General features: G+C 43.1%; 1 protein-coding gene across 5 annotated transcripts in view; it reads right to left on the bottom strand.

Moving 5' to 3' along the window:
* The window catches only part of macrod2 (mono-ADP ribosylhydrolase 2), a 419150-nt gene that overhangs the window by 27865 nt on the left and 375074 nt on the right, over positions 1–16211 (bottom strand). For 2 of the 5 annotated variants that reach the window (XM_053435651.1, XM_053435646.1), the window contains exons 9-11: positions 12363–12441; positions 5544–5582; positions 3850–3927 (exon numbers count right to left, since the gene is read on the bottom strand). In XM_053435651.1, the coding sequence (XP_053291626.1) occupies positions 3850–3927; positions 5544–5582; positions 12363–12441 (196 nt within the window). The remainder of the gene's footprint in view (positions 1–3849; positions 3928–5543; positions 5583–12362; positions 12442–16211) is intronic. The other 3 variants (XM_053435647.1, XM_053435649.1, XM_053435650.1) reach the window with 3 other exon arrangements.

Raw genomic sequence — 16211 nt, 5'->3', positions numbered from 1 at the left:
GCTGAAAAGAATACTTCATTGGGAAAACAGGTTAAGATGGATGCCTCGCTGACTATGAGGTCACCCAAAACCTTTCTTCTGCATTTAAAAATTATACGAGGCGGTTGTATCCGTCTAAAGTGATCCCAAACAACAATATATCAGATACGACAAAAGGCTGAATGCAATTTCCCTTCCTATTATTTGATCATTCGTATTTTGCTTATTGAATAGAACAGTATTCAATTTGTGATAAAGGATGCCAGGGGACCGATGGTGGGTAAACACACACATATATGCACAGAGCAGACAACAGAAGATTCTATGTGAGGCAGATGAGATTTATAATGGCTTCAAGTTAAGTTCCATTACAAGAGCGTCTCTCCTCAAAGTAAAGACCCAGCCAGCATCTCTGGTCACTTATGATCCAAACAGCAGGGGGCAGCATTGTCCCAGCTTACCTAACCAAGTATCCTACTCCCTGTACTAAACTGTCTTCACCATGAATCAGGGTCTGACACTCTTCACACAGAGGGGCTCCAGCCAGCGTCCACACCTCGACACTGTTTGTGTCAAATCTCCACCGAGTTCCTCTCTCAGAAATACGGAAGCAAAAAAGGACACTTCTCGTCCTTTTTGTCACAATGTGCACTTGAGCTGCACTTGAGTGGAATGAATGGCAGCGTTGTGGTGTTTTGTTGAATAAAATGTAACACACTTAAATTATTGATGTCAGCATCGGATTCAGGGGTACAGTATCACAAGGTCATAAACAATTTAGAGGCTGATATACAACCTTCCTGGTGTGTCCTACTTGCATGACCGTTGAGTAAACATCAGCTACACATGATATTTTGTAGGACGTAAAAAGCTGAATTTTATATTCAGGGACGAACAGAGATGTGATCAAGTTTACTCACACACACACACTCTAGGTACACTCTAACTCCCTGCCCAGCTTTGTCTTGCCTCCTTCTTCCATTAAAGCAAACTGAAGCAAATGACAAATAAGAAAGGAAAAGTGGGAACATGAAAAATTAATGAAACATGTGTAAAGGAAAAAGGGCTCTGAGATAAGCAACGGCTATCACTCAAAGACCTTTTGCATGTGAAGTGTGTCTATGTAAGTGCATGTGTGTTTGTGAGTGATGCTTGACAGGGTGCCACGTTGTGAACGATGGCCGGCATGGAGAAGCTCTCTGTCTGTCCACACGTAGCGTTATTAATCTAGATATCCATCCATCTCTCACTATCGCACCCTCTCTCTCTAAGGTCTTTCCCAGAAAACGTCCAGCTTGCCAGACACAGACCCAGCCAGGCATTGATTTCTGGCTCAATGTTCACATTTTACTGTGCCCTGTGACATCCACTAATCTCAATAATACCAATCTGATACCAAATAATAGACAGTGTGCGGCTGCTTGCCAACTCAGGTGTGCTCTAAAGAGGCTGCGCTTCGCCCTGGACCTCTGCACCAGCATTCACCTCCGTGTCTCACCCACCCTCTCCCTCTCCCTCTCTCTTTTAATCTTTCTTTTTATGGCTCGCAGCATCTGCATGCTGTGCTTCTGTTTCATGTGGATTACATCACAGCAGAGCTCATCTCAAACACACACAAACACACACACACACGCACACGCACGCACACGCACACGCACACGCACACAGTTAATCTGTGACCCTTTTTTTGCAAACACACTTCAGGGTTATTTGTAGTTGAGCGAGGATTTTGGTTTGCTTCTGTTGAAGAAGAGTTGAAATGATTTTTTTTTTTTTTTTTTATCTGAATAACTCCCTCCTTAACCAGTTGCTTTGGTCTTCAAGTGAATACAAGTCTTTATTTAAAAAAACAACAACTTTGTATAACTTTTTAACATTCCACACAACAACACAAACATGAGTATGACATACGTTTGAGTGTGAGTATAAGGATGAGTATGAGTGGGATTATCAGAATGAGTATGAATATGAGTATGAGAATGAATAAGGGATGGGGATGAGTTTGAGTATGAGTATGAGCATGAGATGAGTATGAGAGGAGAAAGTAGGGAGATTAGTGTGAATATGAGTATGAAAATGAAATTAGTATAAAATGAGTATTAGTATGACATGACAATGAGTTCAGCATGACATGAGAATAAGTATGGGATAAGAATTAGTATGAGATAAGTGTAAAATTAGTATGAGAGGAGGAAATATGAAAATGAGATTAGTAAGAGTATTATTATAAGTGTGAAAGAGAGATGAGCGTGAGATGGGTTTTGATGTTAAGTGATGTCCAAACGACGACAAAAACTGTGTTACATCACAGGTTATGCAATCTCGGGCGTTTGTGCTAATTTGTGCTTTTTGCTATTTCCCTCCTTCAGCCCACAGGGGCTGACGAAGCATTGTGCTCGAGTGGTGACAAAACAACTGTAAATGGTAGCAGTTGTTATGTGAAGGACAGAGGAGCTCTATAATTAGCTTCACTCCACTAAGTGTGTTTATCATGGCACAAAAGAAAGCCTTAATGTTTTCTCTTCATCAGTGTCGTGGCTAAAAGCCCCTCATGCCTGACCCGTGCACTGGGGAGAGTGAATCCCCCGAGGAGTGTGATGGATTGTGATGGATCATACTGAGGCATATTGACAGACACACTCCACCAACTCTGCTGCAGAGTGTAATTTATTTGAAAAGTGCTCCACATATTGATTATCCCAAATAGATGACCTGCTTTGCTGACTCTATAGACACGCTGGTGACATATGGTGTGTTTTTAATGCAGGCAGATCTTACACAGGTAAACAAATGTGGTGTGAGAGTCTCGATCTTCTTCTAGTGTCTGTCTGACGTCGCTGGCAGTCTGTTTTCGCAGCTTGAGTATCCTCCGCTCCATGCTATCTTGACATCAGAGTGTTTTATATGATTAATCCGTTTTATGTGCTACATCGAACCAGACCTAACCTTTACAGTGCAGGCAGTACAAAATAATTTTGTTCTCTTCCTGTGAGAGAGGTTGTCTCAAGGACTGAGTGTTCCCATGCTACAAAGCTGTGCCAAGGCCTTTTGTGAATGGATTAGTTACTATTAAGCTGCCAGGCCTGATAAATTAGGATTTATAAAGATTATTACAAAATACTTATGCCCTCCTAATGCTGGTGATTGAATTTGTGAATCATATTGAATTACTGCTGTGGATTATGGAAAGGTACGTTGAATAGGGTTGGAGAAATGACGTCTGGCGCTTTGTTTAACAACACAGAACGTATTGACGCCCTTGAAGTGACTGCGCTATCTAGTCCAGCCTCATACAATCGGCTAGAGGAACCGTTTCCCTAAAGAAAACAACCATGACTGCTATCTTCAAAGATTCCCTGCAACCTTAAGGCTTGAAGACAAATGGATGGTGTACGATTTTAATTGCCTAGTAACACCCTCCAGTGTAAGAATCTAATTATCTTTGGTCCATCGTATCGGGGAAGCCTATAATTGTTTCAATATTACACATCCAAAGGGGCTGAAACTGCAGAGTAGCCAGATAATGGCTTCTTAAACAAGTTTGCCTCTAAGAAAACATTCTTTTAAAAAAGACCAAGCTTCATCTTCTATTCATTTCCCCAAAGAGAAGGTTGGCAACGGAGAGCAAAAGACTATTGACCGAGAACACACTTTATTCATACACTAAACAACATTCTCTGTACACACATATCAATGTTTCCTCTGCCAGTAATGGTATGTTCTAACAAGCTGTCATTATTAACTAAAAACGACACACACACACACACACAAACAGACAGACACACACACAGGATGCACGGCCATCCTTATTAGGAGTTTGAAGAGGTAATAAAAACCTGTATACACACACAGACATGCACATACACACACCCGCGGCCGCAGACGTACCTCTGTTTCCCTCCTCACTTTCCTCCTTGGTCACAGATTTTGCAGACGGTGGTGTGGCATCTGTGAATAAACATTCAAATAAACGGTGGTTTAGAGATGTAGCAGTGACATCTTTAATCCCCCTAACATCATCAGGATGCAACTGTTACACAACACATGAGAAGTCAAACTCATCGTAACAGTGATACTTCTAACTTTCGCTGACTATGCTACCAGAGTGTTTAGTTGTTGGATTTTAAACCTGACTGAGAGGAAAAAAAAGAAAAAGACTCCTTTGAGAGACAAATATGAGGTTTTGAGACCAACTCCAGAGCACAGTCTGGGACAAAAGCACTATTCCATGTGAGAATAGCAGTCAATTGAACCTTTGAATAGGCTCCAGGCTGCGCTGATTCAAACTCTGGCTGATGGAGCAGAATAAAGGCCAGTCCTTGGCACTGGTGCAGAGTCCCATCAAACAAGGCCAAACTGGACCAGGGCACGGCTGGCAAGATGATGCAACAGAGCTAGGAATTATCAGGGGTTATTTCTGTTGGCTTGATATGGTCTGGTGCTGTGTTATTATACTGTATGCAGTGTGAAATAGCGACAGAAAAACAACATAGTCGCTCAGGCGCTAACAATAGGACAAACTCTCTAATGCACTTCCTCTCAGCCAAGTCTTTATGATGGAGCCATTACGCGCACATTGTTTCACTCTGGAATATCACATTTTACAGTGCACTTATAAAACAGCCCTTTTATGTTCACCTAAAATAGAATCTCATTGAAAACACAGATGCGTGTAATTGGCAAATCATAGGGGTGACTTTGGGAGGGAAAACATTTTGATAGCACCCTGGGTTCTACATCTATGGTAATCTGAACTCTTCCTTCGACTGACAGTAAAACTAACATTTTCCTCTGCTTAGTTGGTTGCATGTGTACTGTAACGTCTGCGAGGGAAGCAGTTAGACCTGGAGAGCCCCTGCTCCGAATCTCCATGCAAACAGAAAGAAAAACTTGCCACCAAGTGTTTGCTAAGATCAACTGAACCTTGGAGGAAACTGCTCGAGGCAAAACATTTCAGAAAAATGAATTTTCCAGTGTCCAGTGAGTCTAAAAAAGTAACTGCTGCTAAACTCCATTGGATGAATTATTCCCGCTAGTCAACCGACACACACACTCCCATGAGCCTTCCTGTTCGCGTCATTGCTTATTCAGGACATCACTGCACAGACAAATGTCAATAGTTTATCCCGATAAGCAGTATCTGGGAGTTTCAGGCTGTGTGCCAAGATGGTGCAATGATAAAAGCATTATACGCTGACAGTTGTGTTTGTGATATCGCCTGGCACACACTGCGGAGGGATGTTTCCCCGCTGTTTCTTTGTCAGTTGCTTTAGGTGGTCCGAAGCCACTGGGGCCGTGAGCTGGGTGAAGAGAATGGGTTGTTGTGGAACGGTGCTGTGGCCATAAGCTCTTGTACAGCAATGTACCTGACATGAGAGTATTTTTTAACTGCAAAGGCCCGGGATTTAACTCGTCACCAAATGAATAAACATTCAATTTCATGTGCCGTGTAGAACGTCGCGAATCACTGTCACGAGCCGAAGCTACGCCACTCACTCAGCCTCTGTGCGCTTTAATGGAAGTGTTAAGGTGAAAAAGCAACCATGAAATAATCTGTCACTCACCTCCCTGCAGCTGCTCCTCTGGAACCTCCATGTCATTGTCTGGCAGAGGGCGAGAAAGACAGCGTGTCAAACTGTGCTGTTTCATAATGTATGATACAACCGGTTATCACCTCTCTGATTATAACGTAAGGGCGCAGGTTGTCTGTTTAAACCAGTCAACAGTGACGCTAGAATCTGAAGGGTTTGCTCAGAGTTGAAATGAAATATGACTTGGTTTTCTTTTGATACGAAAAGAAGAAAAAATCGTATTTACATGACTGCTGGAAGCCTTTCACCTCCTCCCTCCTCATCACACCAGCTGCCGTCCTCCCAAATCAAACCAACAACCCTTCACAGCCTCCCTCCATTACCCCACCCAGACGGCCTTGGATCTAGTGAGTTATTACGCCGATTGACTGTCTATGTGGGTGTACGTTTCATGAGACATTCTTTTTCAATTAAAGCTGTACTGGTATGCTCAGCATAAATGACACCAAACCTCCCAATTCCTCAAATTACAAGGACCGCGGGCTGCCGTGGACAACCGCGCCTTGAAGAGGAAAAAACGCTTTGATTTTCTCCATCGCTCTATTGTGTGAGACAGACTGAGTGAACTGGAGGTGTTTCTGGGTGGATGGGTTGAGTTGCACAGTGGGAGATAAGACGGAAGCTTTGAATGCTGCTTCGGGAGGCACCGCAGAGCGAGAGGCGAGCAGGGGGGAACTGAGGATGCCTGCTCAACGCGCCCATCATACAAACACACACTCAGATCTCCACAGCTCAGCATACCTCGAGATGCTCCGAGTCATGCCAGAATATATACCATGCTATTTAATCTGCGCGGTTCACACGGCATGAGTCGAATGCTCAGTATGAGCGCGGGCACACGTATGATTTACAGAATGTGTGTGTATGGCGGCGTGTGAGACTGAGCAATGATTGCACTGTGGTTAACAAGCAAAGGCAGGCGTTAGCTTGATGAAAGGCTGTTGTCATCTGAGCTGTGGAATTGTAACCATCAGAGCTCCCTGTGGATCCAGCGACAGGCTTTTCTTTTGTATTACACTGAATAAAAGGGTGCAGTGCATTAATCTAACCCTGCTCGGGGAAACAAAGAAAGGCCCACTGATACAGTGTAACAATAGCACAAGAATGGAACACGGAGATTCTCTGCTGCTGCCACATCCTATAACATTATTACCACTCCTCAACACTCCTGTCAACAAAGGGAATTTATGTGACTTAGTCAAGAGTAACAATGTGTGACACCTCTCTTTTATGTCTTCTCTCTGTCAGGGTGAAGACAACCCAATCGCACAGTTGCATTAACGCAAAAGGATGCTTCATAATGTATGATGAGAAATGATCAGCTGTTGGATGACATTTGGGGAAATATGCTCATTTTCTTTCTGAGGTTTAGATGAGAGGATCTCTTCTGCACTCATGTCTGCACGCTAAGTATAGGAGATAGTTAGCATAGTTATGTATACAAACTGGATCCATCTACAGCCCATTATCAACCTCTTAGTCTTCTCTACCAAATGAAGAAAACTCCCATAAACAACTGTCAAATCTTTGTTTGGGGATTTGTATGTATAAAATAAACACTTTGAGTTTATAAAGCTGCTTTCCGACATACACTGAACTCTGGGTAATCTCCTGAAAATATTTCCAGCAAGTTCCCTAATAAAAAACCCAGGTACTGTCCAAGTGAGCTCTCGTGAGATTACAGTAGAATTATGTCTGCAGAGTTCACGGTGCGTGAGTGGGCATGTTGATGACATTTCTAATATATTATGAAAGAGGTGCAGAAGAAGATGTCAACTTGGAGAGAATATGAATGATATTTTGGTGTTAAGAGCGATGACAGTGTGGTGTAAACAAAAACTCTGGGATGTCAGATGCCACCCTTCATCTGAACGCTCCAGAGTGTTTCCTGTTGTTGTGAACGAGGCTGCACCACAGAATCTCTGGCTGTGTTCTTCACACGTGAAGGACAAAGTCCAGAGACAGCCCGGACCAAATCAAGACATTTTCTCGAGTTCGTGTCTAAAAACGGAATAAGTGAACTTTCAAAGTGCTGCTTTTCAGACTTTTAAATTAAATTAAATGAATCTTTTTATATGACTCTTGAGAAGAATGACTGATCTGTTCATCAATTTCTTGACTAAAAAGTGAAAGAACTATTCCTTTTAGAGGCCTTTTTCTCTCACATGTTGTTGCTTCCTATTGTGGGACGGTGTCGTTGAAACAGTGTGATATGAAATTGTGAACTCAAGTGCCAAACAGCCAGGAAATTCTTGCACCTCTAAATTTTCAAAATATAATATGTTTGGCCGATACTGTACATGTGGATAAGCAGGAAGTCAGGGTGTGTTTGCACATTTTCTACACATCTATGATTCACGCACAAACTTGTGAACATTTTCACATTTCTCAAGCTAAAGTTGATCTTAATGTCATCTAAAGCCGACTGAGTCTGAGCCCCGGTGCTTTCAGGCAATCACACCACTAACACACCGTGGTCTCCTCATTTCCCTGCCTGGAGGGATAGCCTCACCAAACCGACAGACTTCATTTTCACCCCTCACAGACTTCCTGTAGCCTCTCATATCCTCAACAAATGGCACGTGTGCGATAGAAGCGGTGGTACCACAGCTCTACTTCTTCCACAGCAGTCGGGGGTTCAGGGGATACTTCTTTTTGGGGGTAGGTGTGTGTGGGGAGTGGGAGTGGGAGTATGGAGTGTATTAAGGGCCATGTAAATAAATGTCAATTGGAAAGTCAGTGAAACAGTTGGAGAGAATGCAGCAGCCGTTGCAGATCTGTGGGCTGTGTTAATATTGTCAGCACTGTGGCTGATTGAGGAGAAGAAGAGATGGAGCCCAGCTTGTGGGCAGCCACCCGGATCATATTAGTGGAGGAGTGTACCCAGAATCAATTTCAACATGCTTTTACTCTCCACAACCGCAGCAGCCTGACTGCTTCCATGCCTCCAAATATTTCGTGCCAAGGCAAGCATGTGGTCAATCATGATCTATGAACCAATGTGAACACTTAATTGAAACATGTCGTATGATTAACTGCATTGATTAGGCTCCATACTTTAATCAATTAATGCATTTACTTACTTTACATTTCTAAAAATAAAACCAGGGGTCCTTTGATTGGAATTTCTCGGTTCCTATGGGAGTGAGTTCACACACAACGCTGCTGGTCTTCTCAAGAGGACAGCAACACTGTCATCACACCTCTGAGATGTTTACAGTATATGAGTTTTTAAATTGATTAATATCGATATTGATTATATACAATATCAATATTAATCACTTTAATATAAACATATGTGTGTAAATAAATACAATATATGAATAGAAACATCTGTAGAGCTCCTTGAGCCGCTAACACATAAAAATACCATCGTCTGTCTTTGAGAATGTCATCATTACTCATCACACAGCTGCTCTTTTCGTTCGTCCTTTTGAACATTGCGGCAGATACCATTTGTCTACTACTGATGTTTCATTGTAGGGTCACACAATGAAACACAAGGCCACATTGGACGCATAAGCGGCACATCAGAACATTTTGCAGTTCATTGCGGTGCCCATGTTATCGGGGCATCTGTCGAATATGTCACAGCATAAATATGTGCAACTCTTCCTCTAGCTGTTTCAAAGTAAAAGCACTGAAAGCTTTCTGATGACGGAAATCATTCATTGGTTTTGCCTTGGTTTTTATTGTTATTAATGCAGAATCAGGATATGCACAGCTTCACACCATTACTATTTTTATTTGAGGATATACACTAGTCATACCAGAAAGATCACATTCTAACTTGCTGTAGGTACGCAGCAGACACGCTCCCTGTGTGAACAACAGACGGTTGCGAGACGCACCTGATCAGTGACGCAGCCGTCGCATGCTGCACACGGACCCAGTTACATGCATGTTTTTGTGTGTGGTGTGCCTGTTGAAAGGTGTGCGTGGGTATACATGTCAGCAAAGACCATTTTTCAGTTCCCTCCTCCTGCAGAGGTGTAACCATACTTGGGGCTGCCTAATAGTGACAGCACGTGTAATAAAGCAATTTCCTGTATGCAAATGTACTGTTTACCCGTTCCTGCTCCAGTCATCGTAACTTGACAGATTGCTTGAATATGAGCAACTATATGATGAAATATGAGAACAATAAGCCTCCAATAAAGAACCTTTTGCGCCTCTTCTCAGCTCTACACGTGTTTGAAACAGATGTCACTGAGTTTTACTTGACCACACACACACACACACACGCAGACACACACACACACACACACACACACACACACACACACACACGCATCTCAGAAAGATCAAGGCAGCTATACACAACAACTGCATAAGAGCCTGCCGAGACAGGAGGTGATGGAGAAGCTCTTACGTGATAGGATGAGGAAGAGTTACAGAGAGTGGAGGGATGAGGTAATTGGCGGCATGGAAACAAGGAGAGGTGTAAGTGAGAATAAGTGGGGAGGAGAGGGGGAGAGAATGGGGAGGGGCGGTGTGACAGAGGGTTTTTGAAAGCGAGAGAATGTTGCAGAAGACAGAATGGGCCTGCGCCTCTGTGTGAGGCTCTCAGTGTTGCCGCAAGATCTACCTGCCTCTTCGTCTCTGGCGGTGAGGATGATGAGATGCTCTGAAAGCGCTGGCGCACACCTGCCGAGCTAATTCACAGCCTCTGATTCACTCCCACGATTCCGGGGAGGCAAAATGCAAGTTTTTGCACAACATGAGGTTTTGCATTCCCCTCATGGTGAAATCATTCCAATCAATGTGTCTTTCTTTAAAGCACATCTATCAACCGCTGTTAAAAACCCTTCTACGTGGCGCAGTGTGGCGATAAAACACATGAATCCACTCCCTGGCTTGGGCGTCTAGTCGACAATCACAGCACCAGTAATTATGTCATCTTTGAAATCCTCCTCGTGGAACAAAATAGAACATTATTTTTATAGAGAGTGTGGTAAATGCTTTGAAAAAACCCCTTGCCTCACTCCAGACAACAACCCCGAGTGGGAATGTCACACTTATTAAACCGCTTCTTCTATAATGGAGCTAATATTCTCAAGCCCACTCATAGTCACAGAACAGTGATAAAAGCGGCCCTGGCTCTAAAGGTCAAATGTGACTTGGCAGACGAGACACCGTGTTGTGGAGAAGCACCTGGGACGACATCATTAAACCAAAAACTGACCTCTGGCTTCCTCACTAGCAACCCATTGTCATGTCGACAATGGGTAAACAGCATTTTTTTTAAAGAGTTGTCTTCTTATAACGCGACTCTGAAAACTTTTCTTCTTCCTATTCCTACAGCGCACAGAGCCTGTTGTTTAGTTTCCTCCCTGCTCCCAGTCATGGAGCGATGTAGGGCATTTATCCACTGACAGCACTTGTAAATGGCGAGAGTGATAACTGGAGAACAACAGCCCTAGATTCTCATCTCAGAGCACTAATATGATGAGACGGGCGCTGGGTGCACGAGGGCAGGCAATATAATTAAGGTCTCTCCCCAGAATGTAATCTTTCAGGGAAGAGCCTGGGCGGGGAGCGGGACAGATGACAGGAGCGCGCGGGGAAACAAAACACTCTCCATCTGGGAGCAGCGAGATGTAGGCCGGAGAGCCCGTATTCCATTGGGGAGGTGGGGAGGAAAAAGTGAGGTAAATGGAGGTAATGCTAGGATGGTGAAGCCAGCCAGCCTCTTTCAGCTTCCCGGCTATTCAACTCAATCCTCGGCGGAGCCCCCATCAGAGCCGGTGACCGCTCCTGGCCCGCGGAGAAAAGATGATGGCATGAAAGGGGGGAGGGAATTGAGAGAGGGACAGAAAAGAGAGTGGGAGCGGAAGATAATGGATGTTTGTTTATTTTGCAAACAGAATCGAGGAGCAGTAACCAAGGATAGATGGTGGTTGCTATGCGTCCATGAATTTTTGGGGCGCTTGCAGAAGTCAGTCACTCCTGAGGGCCGGTATTACAGTCAATCAAAACATGGCATTAAAGTCTCATCAGAATATCAGCAGTTGTGTAAAATATCAGCTCGCTACTTCACTGACAAGAAGGCTGACTATTCCAATCCTATTAAGGCAATCCATAGAGGGCCTGACACTTGTTTTACCAGCTGTCATCATAAATTCTCACTGTTAATCTCCCAAATGGTTTTGCGGGTGCACTGAATTGTCTTTACATTTGGAGGTGTCACGGGGTCCTGACAGGTCGTCATGCTGCTGCTTCCAGAGGCAAGACACATGTATCTCATCCTGCAGATGTTGTCTAGGGATACACAAGTCAAAGCTGCCTCGCTCTATTTACACATGGTCAGTTAAGTGACTGGTGACAATACAAACAATCCTTGAAGTGATGAATCTTGAATCTGACCATAAGCAGAGGATATGCAATGATTAATTTGGTTGTAAGATGATTTTTAGTTTTAAAAACGATGTGGAATCTTTGAACATTTATCAATTAAGCATGTTAAATTAATATTGCTTTATTTTTAAGAATATTTTGAAATCATAAATGATGAGCAAAACAATTATTGGGAACAATGAGAGTAGTTTATTGAAGCTGTCGGCTAAAATGAATGTTTATTAAACCTGAAAAGAAATCAATTATTTTCTTTCTTTACTAATAACCCAACGAAATTACTCGATATATCTGTTTATTCATTTATTTATTTTTTGTTCCCCTTTGTTACTCGATGATGTCGTTAGGCCAATTGATCAGATTGTGATAATAAATGTATTGGTCTGATTCAGTATATGTGATATGTGGCATAAGTCATTTGTGAGTAAACACACTCACCTTGGAACATGACAGACATTTTCTTCTTGTAGATGTTGAAGTCGGTCTCGAGGAAGACACAGAAAATGATCTGTGTAATCTGAAAAGGTAAAAAAAAAAAGAGATGGGAAAGCTATTAGTGGACAGGCTCATTCCACTATAGTGAGGGAGAGGACAGACAAACGAACAGGACACGTTTAGACCTGACGGCGGGACACATAGACATTCAGAAATCTAAAAAAATCGAATGAGTTACCCTCTATGTTGAAGACCACCCCAACGATTCCCTCTGAGACAAGCTTTTAGAAGAATATTGCAGCACGTTACATCAGTGTAGAGGCATTACTGAACGGGCTCTTTGGTTAGAACAGAGAAAAAAGCCCTGAGAATCAGGAAAGAAACGCAACGACATGAAAGTGCGACATTAAAGATGAGCAATACAAATTCAAATTGAAAATTACAAGAGAAAAATGGAAAACAAGTGATTTCAACGCAACGCTAAGTGTAATAAAAGCCAGAGTTAGATCCTGGAAAGAATGGAAAAAAAGCCCCAATAGAGTTTGTGAATAAGAAATTAGCAGAAACTACCATTAGCGGCATTTCATTGATGACCTTATATTACATCTACCTTTCATTTCTGTTTAGCAGAATTACAATACGTTATGTCAGTGACAGTCAGTGAATTGTATTGGGATAATGCAAATGCTTTGAAGATTGGATGGCTGCCATGGTAATCTCAGCGGTAGTTTCCTGCGTCACAGCCCTCACCTCAACAGAGAACAGTGACTCGCTGCCACGTGACAGGCTTGCGAGTTTCGACAGCGCTAACAAGATGTCAAAGAAAGTGACGCGTCTGGAATTACCCTCCAAATGCTGAGTGCCAGACAGGCCACAGGAAACTGGCACATCACACAGGCCCTCGCATACTAAACTGAACACTGCAACGATTTTGACCCAAGAGGATGATGAAGCTGGACAGCATCGTGGTCTCGAGTGACAGTCCCCCAGACACAGCCAAATAATCAAACTTATAAATGATGTTTTAAAATGTTACCATTCGTGAAGGTGAACTTTCCATACTGAAATCAGGTGTCTGAAAGGAGTCACCCACCGAGCTGGTGAAAGATTCAAGAGAAAGAGGTCACCTCCTTCACTTTCACTCTTCTCCAGTGGCGTCTTAGATGTGCAGACATCAGTCACAGTCACAGAGTTGCATTACACACCACGGCAGCACATAATCGCTTGACTGAATAATGGCAATTTTACACAAAAGCCTTAATGCTGGCTATCTGCCCAGTGTCCTCCTCCGTTCAGGAGGATGTTATGGGGGAATAAAGGGAGCTCGCCAGGTTTAGCCTCGTTCCTGACCCTGCCCAGCACAAAGATCTGATTCAAAGAGGCACCCCTCTGGTGCTCATAGACATATATCTATTAATAGTTTATGATCTATGCTTTGGAGTAAATGTTAGGAGCTGCAACCAGGACGGTAACATTTTTAATTCACTCGATGTCTTGGGGGGGGGGGGGGGTTCATAAAATGTAGACTCACTCTCTCAACCCCTCAACCCCCGACAGAAAATGAAAGCAAGCTATAAGTCTCCTTTGAGGTCGTGGGCTTGCTGACAACAGATTGTGTGAAAAGTGATAATACTCCAAGATAGTGTGTACCACTGGGTGCTGGAAGGCCACAGGACAGCCGCTTCCCAGGAATTTCCATTACTCTTTTATGGAGCTCCACTCTGAAACTGACTGCCCACTGTGAATCAGGATGAATCATGAATTCATTAATAGTGCTGAAAAACACAGAGAGTGCACATGTGCATGCACACACACGGACACCACTCATGTTGATGGCTTTCCCTAGCGTGGCATTGGCTAGTTCAACCAAGCCAATGCATTTCCCGGCAAAGCTGAAGGATTTCTCTGAGTTAACTGACAACTGGTGCAAAACAAAACCGAATAGAATTCTTAGTATCCACGTCATGTCGACTCGTCTCTCTGGCTCCCTTTCTCTCTCTGTCAATCTCTTCGTCCAGATTCTGTTGCAGCATCCCTGGATTCTGCAGACGACTCGGGCAACTGCTTTTCTTCTACAGATAAGAAACCCGTGGTATGATCTTTGGCAGATATCATCCCGACCAGGATGCCAAATGAAACCAGATACCAGCAGAGAACATCGACGTTCTGTCTGTATCCCAACAAACACTGTTGGCCGAGGCTTCACAAACGCTGGGAAGTAAATCAAAGACAACAGAGAAGGTGATCTGCCACTTTTCCTTGTAAAAGTAAATTCCACTGGTCTTCACTTAAAACAGCTTGTTCTTTCAGTGTCAACCAGAGACAGCTTATCTCCTGAATGCACACAAACACCCATGTTGTTACAGAAGGATCCACAAGAGTTTGTTTCCTTGAATCGTCTGAACCCAGATCGCATGCACCAGTCATTTCTAATAATAAACACTTTCACATAAACCTAGTTAACATATGATGACGTATAAAAAACACACATTTCACACCTGCTTTACACTGATGTCTACTTGCAAGATTACACAAACAAAACAAAAGGAAAGATGCTACACAGAATGGCATTACAATGTATGTGTGTAATCATACTTAAAGGTGCAAGATATTAATTAAGACACAGGGAGAGATATATAAACGGAACGAAACGCACCTGTCTTGCCCAATAAGTGGACCAAACTCAGCACGGCAGAGTCGAAAATGTTACTAAATACTTAATTCTGGATTTTTATGATTTTGGACACGAGGCCAAATAAATTGGTCTGAGGCTGTGAGGTACGTGTGTGTGTGTGTGTGTGCGCACGTGTGCTCTGAGCGTGCACCCTGCAGTCGCCAAGGTTGAACAAGTTAATGGAAGACTAATTAGAAAGCTGGGATCACTGCATGCTAGCCTGCCTAGTCATTACTCATCCCTGATTGGAGGCCCTCTGCCAAAGGGGTGAGGACAATATGATTGGGTCCCCTGGTTGCACTTAGGGAACCTGGTCGTTTTTGACAGAGACGTGTTCTGCACAATAAGATGTGAGACTGTGTAGCTGTCGTGACCTGTCACACTTTGATCTGTATTTGGTGGGATTCCAACTCGAGGGGGGGGAAGCTTAGAGCTCAGTTGACTCAAAGGTTTTTGACAGGAACAGTGTGTTTCCGTGAAAAAAGGAATATTAAAATGCATTAGACATTGTGTTGGAGCTTTGATTTTATATGCATTCATCAAAGAGAAATTTCAAAAATGTGCCCATGAATTCATTTCATTCTTGATGAGTGCTGATCCACTCGCTCCATTTGAGTTTCAGTATTGTGACGAGGGAAAACTTTATTTTCCATTAAACTGTAAAGGCTTTCTTTAACCGCACCACTATTTGTCAACACTGATGCTTTACTATGAAATATGGAATGATGCAGGTTAAAGATCTGATTTCAATTATTTCTTTTAAACCCTCCGCACAACACTTTGCACATCGTCTAATCATTCAAAACCAATGCCTCTTAGTTGTAATTGAGTTCTGAATATATGATGAGATCAGACTAATTAAAATGATAATGCCAGGGGTTCAGCCCACGCCTTTGTAACTCATTTGCAGGAGACTCAAAGTGCAGGAGAACAGGATTTGGCAGTGGCTAGCTCTGTCAGTTTGCGGTGGAAGCACGTGCCAGTGTTAATGAGCAGCATTAAAAGATATGAAAGTGCCCTTTGCTCACATCCCTTGTTCCAGTGAAATACTGTATGTGATTTTTAATTTGTGTGTATCTGTGGCTCATCATTCTAGTGCAAGGCTCACCAGGTGCCCCAGACTTCCGCTGGCTGACTAACAGATGAGCTGTCATGGCTGGCCACCCATGCCCATAATT

Source organism: Pleuronectes platessa, chromosome 12, assembly GCF_947347685.1.
Source record: "Pleuronectes platessa chromosome 12, fPlePla1.1, whole genome shotgun sequence".
Classification (NCBI taxonomy): domain Eukaryota; kingdom Metazoa; phylum Chordata; class Actinopteri; order Pleuronectiformes; family Pleuronectidae; genus Pleuronectes; species Pleuronectes platessa.
Note: the sequence above shows the minus strand (reverse complement) of the source record. Positions and strands in the feature narration are given on the sequence as shown.